This window comes from Arachis ipaensis, chromosome B03, assembly GCF_000816755.2.
Source record: "Arachis ipaensis cultivar K30076 chromosome B03, Araip1.1, whole genome shotgun sequence".
NCBI classification, from domain to species: domain Eukaryota; kingdom Viridiplantae; phylum Streptophyta; class Magnoliopsida; order Fabales; family Fabaceae; genus Arachis; species Arachis ipaensis.
The window spans coordinates 124,105,790-124,116,591 of NC_029787.2; the positions used below are offsets into that span (position 1 = coordinate 124,105,790).

The window sequence follows — 10,802 nt, forward strand, 5'->3', positions numbered from 1 at the left end:
GATGATAAGATGCATGGTGAGACTAGAGAGTCTATTTATTATCCCAACAAAATTATGATTAGCAATTTTCTAATTCTCCAAGTTGCTAATAGTTCTCTAATCACCCTTTCAGGTGTTGTCAAGTTTGATCCGAAAACAGGCCACCAGTTCAAGACAAAAGCATCTACACTATCATATACTCAGTACTTTGCTGAATCCTTGATAAAAGAAGCTGAAGTAGACAACAAGATTGTAGCCATTCACGCTGCGATGGGTGGTGGAACCGGCCTAAACTACTTCCAGAAAAGGTTTCCAGACCGATGCTTTGACGTTGGGATCGCCGAACAACATGCTGTTACATTTGCTGCAGGGCTAGCCACTGAGGGCCTCAAGCCATTTTGTGCTATCTATTCTTCTTTCCTTCAGCGTGGATACGATCAGGTAAGGAATAAATAACATTAGGCCAAATTGGTTTATGTCCACTATAGAGGTAGCAAAGTAGTTAATGTCATAATTCACAAAACAATCTAACAACTGTGGTCCAAATTGGGTTTGTAGGTGGTCCATGATGTAGATCTTCAGAAGTTACCAGTCCGATTCGCTATGGATAGAGCTGGTTTAGTTGGTGCTGATGGACCTACCCATTGTGGAGCATTTGACATCACCTACATGGCTTGCTTGCCTAACATGGTGGTCATGGCTCCATCAGATGAGGCTGAACTGATGCACATGGTTGCAACCGCTGCAGCCATAGATGACAGACCAAGCTGCTTTAGGTTCCCAAGGGGGAATGGAATTGGAGCCGTTTTGCCTCTCAATAACAAAGGAACTGCACTTGAGGTTAGCATTACTTTCCAAACATAATGTTGTATTGTATTTGGTTAAGCCAACCAAAATTGAAGTTTTTGGTGATGTACTTTATGTAGATTGGAAAGGGTAGAGTTCTGACAGAAGGTAGCAGAGTTGCAATCTTGGGATATGGTTCTATAGTCCAGCAGTGCATGCAAGCTGCAGAACTGCTCAAAACACTTGGAGTCTATGTGACAGTTGCTGATGCTAGGTTCTGCAAGCCTTTGGATACTGGTCTTATTAAGGAACTAGCTAAAGAGCATGAAATACTCATCACTGCTGAAGAGGGTTCCATTGGAGGTTTTGGATCTCATGTTGCACATTACTTGAGCTTATCTGGCATCCTTGATGGACCTCTAAAGGTATAACTTTAATCTATCAACAACTCATTTTCTCTGTATTCATTATTATTTAGTGAAATGTGACACTAATTCAATTGTAACGTTATTATTTTGGTGCAGTGGAGAGCAATGACGCTACCTGATAGGTACATTGATCATGGATCACCTCAGGATCAGATTGAACAAGCAGGAATTTCATCAAAGCATATAGCCGGCACAGTCTTGTCTCTAATGGGAAAGTCAAAGGATGCTCTTCTCTTGGTATAAAAATACAAAACAGTACGCAACATGGAATTGAATAAGAATCTTGACCTGCGACCAGAACCACAAACCTTAGTTATTCTTTGAAGATTTCAGTTGTCAATGTGGTTGAGATTAATTAAGTTGTAAATAGCTGCACTTTGAACACTGAAAAGCCTCCATCGGGCATTTTTTTTTTAAATTAGTTTATGTGTTAATTATGTTACTGTATGCAAAAGTAGGCTTCCCTCTATTAATTAAATAACAATCTTTCTTCGTTCCTTATGTTTGCCCAACAAATAAAGGACCTGCATTTGCCAATTATTTTTTTTTATTTTAATCTTTTTTTGAAAATTGAACACGGCTCTACCCCTGAACTAGTGTTTGTTTAAAGCAAAAAATCAATTTAATGGGTCAAAGTATAAATATAAATATCATTCATCTATAAGACGACTTGATATATACATGAGATCATTAAGTTGTTAATTCAACCATTGTACACATAAATGATTGAAGGAAATATCAGTTTGACAGATAAATTAATAAAATAAATGTACATAAGATGTTGGCCAATCACATATTCACATAAGTATACCGTATACGAGACTGACTTTTTTGTTTTTTTCGTATGTAGACACCAAAAAATGCGAGACTTAATTACATTTGAGTGGTAATCATTATGTTCTTTTATCAGGATAATCTATTATATATCTCTAATTTTATAATTAAAATGTGTTACATGTTAATAGGGGTGTTTGCAGTGCAGTTTGGTTCGATTTTAAGGAAAAAAGTAATCCGATCCGAACGCTTAATTTATGTGCGGTGCAGTTTGGATTGGATGAAATTTTTTTGGAAATCCGATTCGATCCGATCCGATTACAAGCGGTTTGGATCAGTTTGGATTTACGGTTTTTTAAATAAAAAAATTAAATACATATAACAAGTTTCAATATCAAATTTTAAATAATCAATAATGACATAACAAGTTTTAACAATATCTTAAAAAGCTAACGATAACATAACAATAGAAATAAAATTATAGGTTAGTTAAAATAAATAAATAACAAATTGAACATGTTATAAGTATAATTGTAAATATAAAAATAAAATAATAATATTATAGCACATTGTGCGGTTTGGATTTGATTGGATCGGTTATGAAAAGTAGATCCGAAATCCGATTCAATCCAACGGTTTACAAAAAATAGAATCAAATCAAATCCGAATTAGTGCGGTTTTAATCGGTTTTCGGTTTGAATCGAATTATATGAACGGTTTAATTTGAATCAGTTTGGATTTAAACATTCCTACCTGTCAACGTTCTGAAATTGGATCAGACCAACTGGTCGAATTGGTTTAATCGCGAACCGGTAATACTAACGGTCTGGTCAAACATGTAAAACTGAAAATTATAAAACCGATAAAAAATCGTTGAACCGGACAAGAATCAGCCGGTCGGATCGAATCGGAACCCGGCCGGTTTACACAAAAAAGGGAAGCTCATTCGTTTCTTTCTCCCTTTCTCCCTTTCTTTCTTTCAGTCAGAGAAATCACCCAAACCCAACCACAAAACCCTAGCACTGTAAGCCTACACCACCGCCACAAGGAGTGGCATACTGCCGCCGTCCGTCGCACTCAAAGTTCGCCATCCGTCATCTAGCTTCCCTCGTGCTCCAAATCTTCAACCCCTGTTCGCTGTCACCGATCGCGGTTGCTTCCTCGAGCTCGGCGTCCGTCGTCTTTGTCTGCTCAGCCGCGCTTCCGTCGCCGTTTGTTTGCCGTTCACGTTCGCGTCTTCGTTCGCGTTCTTCGCCATTCGCGTTCGCTCGGCGTTCACCGTTCGCGTTCACTCGCTGTTCACCGTTCGAGTTCGCGCGCGCTCCACTCAGCCGTCGAACTGCTCTCTTTTGTCCCCGCCGTGAGTTCCCTAAACCCGCCACCAGACAATACACTCACACAACACCAGTACTCTTCTTCAAACTCTGCAACTTCTGATTTCTATTACAATAAGTAATTATTTGATTTGGTAGTGGTTTGGATTTTTTCATAGACTAAATTAAAGTTACAATAGTTATGTTCTCTTCTCTATCACATTGAAATTAAGCTTTGAATTCTCTTATTTCGTTTTAATTTTACTGCACTCAACATGTTTGATGAAATGCTTTAACCATATTTCTGGTTGGTTTTATAATTTCTAGCTTTTAGAAACTTAGTAAGTTGATTGCATGTGAAATTAGAATAATTGGATCATAGTAATTAGGAAATTTTAGCTGTACAAATAGCATCTTTGCAGAAAACATGTTAGCATGATGATTCCACTTGCATTAGTGTTCTTCTGGTAAATTTTTTAACTGTTATTGTGAACTTGTTAATTTGCTAATGGTTGTTGTCTTCTTCTGTTACTTTTATTTTTTTTTTTTGTTTTGTTTTGTTGTGATTTTCTGTTCTTGAATTTGTTAAGTTGATTTGCTAAATTGTTGGGCTGCTGTTGTTTTAATTTGTCAAATTGTTTGGTTGCTGCGACTTAATTTGTTGGATTTTCTATTTAGGTCTTGTTCTTGTTTATTTGCTAAATTGTTGTTGTGTATTTATTGTTTATTTGCTGGATATTGGTGATCATTGTCTTTGAGATTGTTTACTGCAGGTTTAGTGTCATCACTATTTTGGAATGTTTTATAATGTACTAATGTTTGTTGCTGTTTTGTAATTGCTGGTTGCAGGTTTAGTGTGATTATTGGTTAATGTTTTGGTTTAGTGTTCTCTCTTTTCCAGAGTTCCCTTCTCCCTGTATTTCTGCATGTTGCTGAATTGGTAATCAATAAATTTGCCTTTTTGCTGTAACTCGGGACTTTACTAGGATTTGTTAAATTTGTTGCTGTAACTTGCATTTGTTGCTGAATTTGTTGCTTCCCAGTCACACAATCAGAACAGAATGCTCAGTCAGTGTTTGATTGATTGGCTTTGCTCACCGATTGTATTTGATGATAAATTTTAAATTGATAACTTTTAAATTTTAAATTTGCACTGCCCATGTTACTGATTCACTGTTCTTTCAGTGCTTTTTGTTGTTGTTTATGAGCTTTGTTAAAATTTGCACTGCCTATATTACTGAGTGTTCTTTTAGTGCTTTTTGTTGTTGTTAATCATTGTGGTGAACTTTGTTAAAATTTGCACTGCCTATGTTACTGATTCACGGATTCATCCCTCTCGTCATTATCATTGGCATGAATTCCGAACCAAAGCCCCAACTCTCTGGATAAAATTGTAATGAAAGCTTATTGGGACTTTTTCTTCTACTTAAGGTATGAATCAGAATGATGAGGCCAAGTTGTGAATACACAAGTGTCAACGGACTATAATATATATTGAATTTGTGACATTAGAAGGGTGTAATAATAACAATAATGGAGTCATGTTACTTGAATATTGAGGTTTAACATTTAAACTCTCAGCTTCTCAGCCCTGTTTGATTCTTCATCTCAGGCAATTGAATCGAATCAACCAGGCCTTCCTTTTCTTTTTCTTTTTCTTTTAGTTGATTCTTAATTTTTCTAATATATGTAACTTTCTGAATCAAGTGGATCAGATTATGTAGTTTTCTTGATTTGGGATATTTTCGAAAACCATTAGAAGAGCTATTTTATTATTATGTTTGCTATAATAATATTCACATGTTCTGTATGCTTGTGATTGTTTCGGTGTTTACATTTTCTTTCCAAGTCACTTGCTGTGGTTGTTCTCTGAGTTAAGGCTTTGTATGTGTGTGTGAGAATATGTGATAATGTTGAATGCTGTTGCATCTAATAGGAGTTCTTGGAGTACCCTCATCTTTGGTCCTTTATAATTTATTTATTATTTTATTCTAAAACGGTTTTTTTGGTTGAACCACCGGTTGAACCGGTTAGACCAATAAACCAGTGAACTATTGACTAAAGCGGTTTGATGACCGGTCCGGTTTTCAGAACCTTGATTAAAATAGATAACTACCACTAACTTCAAAAGAAAAGAAAAAAGTCTTGATACCAGGCTTTCTTTTTTTTTTTTGGTCATGAAGAAGCCAATATTGGAATACAATACCAGGGCTTGAAGAACAACTCATCGAATTTTGAGGATACAATACTAGGGCTTGAAGATTCCGATATTGGAATCCAAATTGGGCCCTGAAATTTGACCCAACAAAGGTTATGGCGGTAATTTCACAATCCGTCGAGCTCCGCCTCCGAGTCCGGTGATTTTGTTTGCGTTTTCCCGGCAAATCGAAGACATCACCAGTTGTCGTGGTTGGATAAAGGTTCCTTCCAATCCTTCTCAGAAACCCAAAGTTTCTTCTCTCCAAAAAAAATGGGCGGTATGTCGAACATGCTGTGGTTTTAATTCGTAGGTTTCAAATGTAACGGCTTTTGTTTCTACTTTGCTTGCTCGTCTCTTCACTGTTGAAAATGTTTTACATTCGCAGGGATACAGCAGGAAAACAGAGAAGAGAAGGTGTCTTTGGAGCTCAGTGAGGAAATTCTTCAGAGCATGGAAGTTGGAATGGCCTTCAAAGACTATGTATGTTACCCTTCCTTTCTTTTCTTGTTATAAAATTAGGGCTGCAACCTTCAAATTTAGTTCTTTGTCTTCGTAACTCTCTTATTATGTTTTCATTGCTTACCTATTTATGTGTATCTATGCAGAATTGTAAAATTAGTTCCATGGATTTTCACAGGGCAACCAGCTATCTAGTCACTGCTAGCAATGATGAATCCATTCGTCTCTATGATGTCACTGCCGGAACGTATGCCTCTCTTTCCATTTTAGCCTCTACTGTTTTAGGTTAATCTTTTCTCCACATAATAATTTGTTCAAGTTTCTAGTGCTAGATTGGGACTCTTAACATTCTTAATGTTATTTAGTTTTCGCAACTAGAAAATTTAACATCCTTTGCAACTAAATGGTTGGGTAGATTGTTGTGTAAATATGCACAATTAATTATTAAACATGTCAAGTTATTTAGTTATTTATTTTTAGTTTATTTTACATATTTTGATGTATCATCCACATCCTTCCTGTTTTTAAGATGTCATAATTGTTATCAGATGTTTGAAGACAATTAACAGCAAGAAGTATGGGGTTGACTTGGTTTGTTTCACGTCTCATCCGACCACTGTCATATACTCATCTAGAAATGGGTGGGATGGTATGTTCCATACCTGTGTCAATTTCCGCTGATTTTCGTGCACCCATTACTAATATGATTAGTTGAACCAGAATCTCTGCGGCTTCTATCGTTGCATGATAACAAGTATTTGAGATATTTCAAAGGTCATCATGACAGGTTTGCTATTTCGAACTATATGATATAGTGCTCATGTACTATCTATTTTTCCATATAACAAAATGCATACTTGTTCTTTTTCCAGGGTTGTCTCACTTAGCTTGTGCTCCCGGAAGGAGTGCTTTATTTCTGGATCTCTTGATCGAACTGTTTTACTATGGGATCAAAGGGCCGAGAAATGCCAGGTATGGCATTTGCACCTCTGCTTGTTTATATCCTGTATATCTTCTTGTATCTAATACATGTAACTCTTTTAGGGGATTCTTACTTACTTTATAAACAAAATAGGGACTTTTACGTGTACAAGGAAGGCCTGCTATTTCATATGATGATCAAGGGCTTGTTTTTGCAATTGCCTTTGGAGGATACATAAGAATGTTTGATGCTCGCAAGTATGAAAAGGTAAGCAAATTTTGCACAAGAATACGTATAAAACTTGGTTCTTACATTGGTTTTATAATTTGGAGTATTAATTGTGATATACTCTAATTATCTCATGGTAAAACTCACTCTACAGGGTCCCTTTGAGATCTTTTCTGTTGGGGGAGATATTTCTGATGCAAATACAGTGAAATTTAGTAACGATGGGAGACTCATGCTTTTAACAACTGCAGATGGGCATATTCATGTTCTTGATTCATTTCGTGGCACACTTGTTAGTATCTTTGTTACTTAAACTCAGTTCACTTCTACTTAAGTTTTTATTTATATATGCTTTGATAGGATTTCTGTGTGACTGTTCTTCTGTCATATGTATATAGTTATCAACATATAATGTCACACCTGTCTCGTGCAACTCCACGTTAGAAGCTTCTTTCAGTCCAGAAGGAATGTTTGTAATATCAGGTAAGCACTTTTTGCATCAATGGAAAATTGTCAGTTCATGATTCACTTGTTTGTGCATTATTGCTTGCACAAAGTGGTTTAAGCTCTGCTAACCTTAATCAGATTGAAGGAATGCTGAAGTTTTATTTACTTCTTGTTTTTTTCTTGCTTTAAATTGTGTTTTGAAGAGACTAGAAAATTTAGAAGCAATGTAACTTTAAAATGTCTGGCATCCTGCCATTTATTTTCAACTAACTTTTTCAATCCTTTCAGCTTGGTATGGGTTCCAGTTATTCTCTGCTTACTGCTTATGCTGAATGATGGTTATTATGCTAAATTTACATTCTACTGGACCTTTACAGGTTCTGGGGATGGCAGCATTTATGCATGGAGTGTTCGAAGTGGTAAAGAGGTAAAGATTAGCTACAGGATTTAGCCAATGTACAGATAGTTAATCTAAAATCATATGCTTAATTGCGTCATATATGTTTAACTTTACATGATAAAGCATGTTCTTTCAGTTTTCTCTTTCCTTTCCTTTTTTGCTAAGAACCTTGTGGAATGTGCTATGATATCCCCAACAAATATTTAAGTGGAAGATAGCTCTCTTAAATTAATTAACTAATAATTGATTTCTGTCATCTTTTTCTCCTTTGATTTATTTCCCAGAAAACACCAAATATTGAAATCACATATAAAATTTAATTTAAATATTTTTTTTCATACATAAACTGAAATGTAATATTTGCAGTCAAATCAATCACTTATATACAAACTCACACCTAAAATAGTGTTTGGCATCAAAATCTTATTGAATGATAGTTAAATGTAAATCTCTCCAATGCTATATGTAATTCCAACCGAACTTCAACGTTTATAGTTATACCCTGCTTGTATAGGTTGGTAGCTGGAGGAGTGCAACTGCTGATACTGGACCACCGGTGATAAAATGGGCACCGGGAAGTCTCATGTTTGCAACCGGATCTTCTGAGCTATCATTTTGGGTCCCAGATTTGTCTAAGTTGGGATCTTATGTTGGAAGAAAGTAAAAGCCATACATGATGGAGGTTCTGTTTGTCCCCACAACTCACTGAAAGATACTAGACTATGATGGGGGGTAACAAATAAGGGTGAGTTTTTCTTATTTCGACTGGTTCACCAAACACACCCTTAGTGACAAACTTTGCCTGTGTGACCGTGTATATAGAAGTATATCATTATATAAAAATCTCAATGAATCAAAATGAAGTTATTATGTCTTTTGGTTCTTCAGTTGTAACTTGTTTCTCTTTTTTCATCATCACTAGATGAAAATTATCAGGTATAGTCAAGCTTGTTCTCTCACTACTCAAGATTTCATTTGAGCACTTGTTAAGGTCGAATTTTGTTTCTATCATTAAATTATGTCAGCATTATTACGATGTACGAAATATAAGAACATAAAAAAAAAAGTTTTTTATAAATCGTAATAATAGAAAGCATGTATATTATGACTAATCAAGAAATTTAAGTTAAAATTGAGTGTGTTAAGACCACATTAATGTTAAAATCTTTGAACCTTTGAAAGTTAAGAAAAGATAATTAGTCTTGCTCTCTATACGTACAGCAATATAGCAGTGAATAGCTTGCTTTCAAAAGCAAATCTGTATAAGTGTAAACGGTGTTTATTGCTTTAGAAAACACCGGTCAGTAGTTTCTTGAAGAATAACATGCATGGTAATTTAAATTTCTTAATTTTTTGTCTGGAAATCAACATAATAATTTTAGGATTTAATTAATTTGTGTTCTAATAATATATTTTAAAAATATAATAATAGAAATTTTTTTATACTTTGATAAATTTAATGCATTAAAAACTTAAAAAAAATTAATTTTCGTAATAACTTTTATAAAACAAAAAAAATTAAAAATTCACCCCAAAAAATCCCTAAATAACATATAGCTTAAGCGTTCCTCTTCATTCTCTTAACTACTTTACCTCTTTGACCATAGAACCCACCTTGGTTGTATCACTTTATTCTGATTTGTATTATTGTATATACGTGAGAAATTTCGTTTAATTATAAAATAGGGAGACAGAAAATGAGCAAAGTACTTTTGGTGTTTTCAAGCAACATACTCCGTGGAATATTATGACACATGGAAACGTTGAATCAAGATATGAATGTGTGCTTTTGTTGAGGGATGGACTAGTCCTTAGATTTAGATACCCTAATTTCACGGCGCAATCCCAACCTTTTGATTTAACGCGTAAATTGGCGTGAATGTGTCACGGTTTTGTGCCTTAAAACCTACATTAAGTCCACTTTGTCTTGTTCTCATTCCATATGACCATGGAAAGTACAACACCCAGCAGCAATAAGCTTTGACCCTCATTATTTTATAACAATTTTTCTGCTAGGTGATCTGGTGATGTTGAATTAACCTCTTTTTTTTTTTTTTATCGCATTCCCTAACTCAATATACTAAAGGCTATTTTATGGCAGATCTGAATTCTATTTTAAGAATTTTTTGATAGTCAATGTGTTGCTACATAATGCAGTCCTTCTCAACTTCCAAATAGTTGAACCAAGCTAAGGCCCAATAATAATATTATAGTAAAACATTTAGAAGATCAAAGCTAACGAGTTATAACTCAAATGACATAATCTTTTTTCCACCTAAAAATTTTGGGTTCGAGTTTTACTGGTCAGAAATTATTTTTAATATGGAAATAGAAATGGTGTTTTGGTTGAATATTGATATTTGAAGTGTATTACAGTATTGTGAAAAATCATTCAACACGCCCCCCACGTGTTAGCCAGGATGATGTCAGTGTCCAGCACGTCCCTACGTGTTAGACTTCTCTCCTACAAAATCCACCCATCTGTATTACACCAAATAATTTCATTTTCAAAAAAAATACCAATATTTTTTTCATATAAAAAAAAATCAGCCCCCACTGGTTACAGCTGATTAAAAAAAATCTCCTAACTGTTGCTGCTATCTGACCCTAAAAAAGAAGATTGAAGACAACGTGGGGGGCGGTTTGCAGGCCTTTTCATATGTAAATGGGGTCAGCATTCAGCCATTCGCCAAGCAATCTTATACAATATAATACTTTAGAAAAGTAAATAAATATTTCTATTTAGTTGACGTCATAGGCTATATTCTTTACATTTTAGGCAGCATCTGGTGCTAGTTAATGCGTGGGGATGATGCCCCAAACGGGGTTAGAACTCACAAGTCAGCAGCACACGATCAATGCCTCA

General features: G+C 35.1%; 2 protein-coding genes across 4 annotated transcripts in view; both read left to right on the forward strand.

The window, feature by feature from the left end:
* Positions 1-1,705, forward strand: part of LOC107631378 (probable 1-deoxy-D-xylulose-5-phosphate synthase 2, chloroplastic) — a 3,756-nt gene extending 2,051 nt beyond the window's left edge. The window contains exons 7-11 of the mRNA XM_021119612.1: positions 1-19; positions 116-420; positions 538-819; positions 906-1,190; positions 1,290-1,705. Coding sequence (XP_020975271.1) covers positions 1-19; positions 116-420; positions 538-819; positions 906-1,190; positions 1,290-1,436 — 1,038 coding nt within the window. The 3' untranslated portion in view covers positions 1,437-1,705. The remainder of the gene's footprint in view (positions 20-115; positions 421-537; positions 820-905; positions 1,191-1,289) is intronic.
* LOC107631375 (protein ANTHESIS POMOTING FACTOR 1) lies at positions 2,917-8,933 on the forward strand. Of its 3 annotated transcripts, none has more exons than XM_021119613.1 (12): positions 2,917-3,374; positions 5,436-5,757; positions 5,866-5,960; positions 6,086-6,186; positions 6,488-6,588; positions 6,660-6,726; positions 6,812-6,911; positions 7,015-7,128; positions 7,244-7,381; positions 7,488-7,572; positions 7,914-7,963; positions 8,451-8,933. In XM_021119613.1, exons 2-12 carry the CDS (start codon positions 5,751-5,753, stop codon positions 8,598-8,600), a joined length of 1,008 nt encoding a protein of 335 aa, XP_020975272.1. In that variant the 5' UTR covers positions 2,917-3,374; positions 5,436-5,750; the 3' UTR covers positions 8,601-8,933. The 3 variants fall into 3 exon arrangements, with proteins under 3 accessions (XP_020975272.1, XP_020975273.1, XP_020975274.1); XM_021119614.1 differs by having other exon boundaries at positions 5,464-5,757; XM_021119615.1 differs by having other exon boundaries at positions 2,917-3,327; positions 5,464-5,757.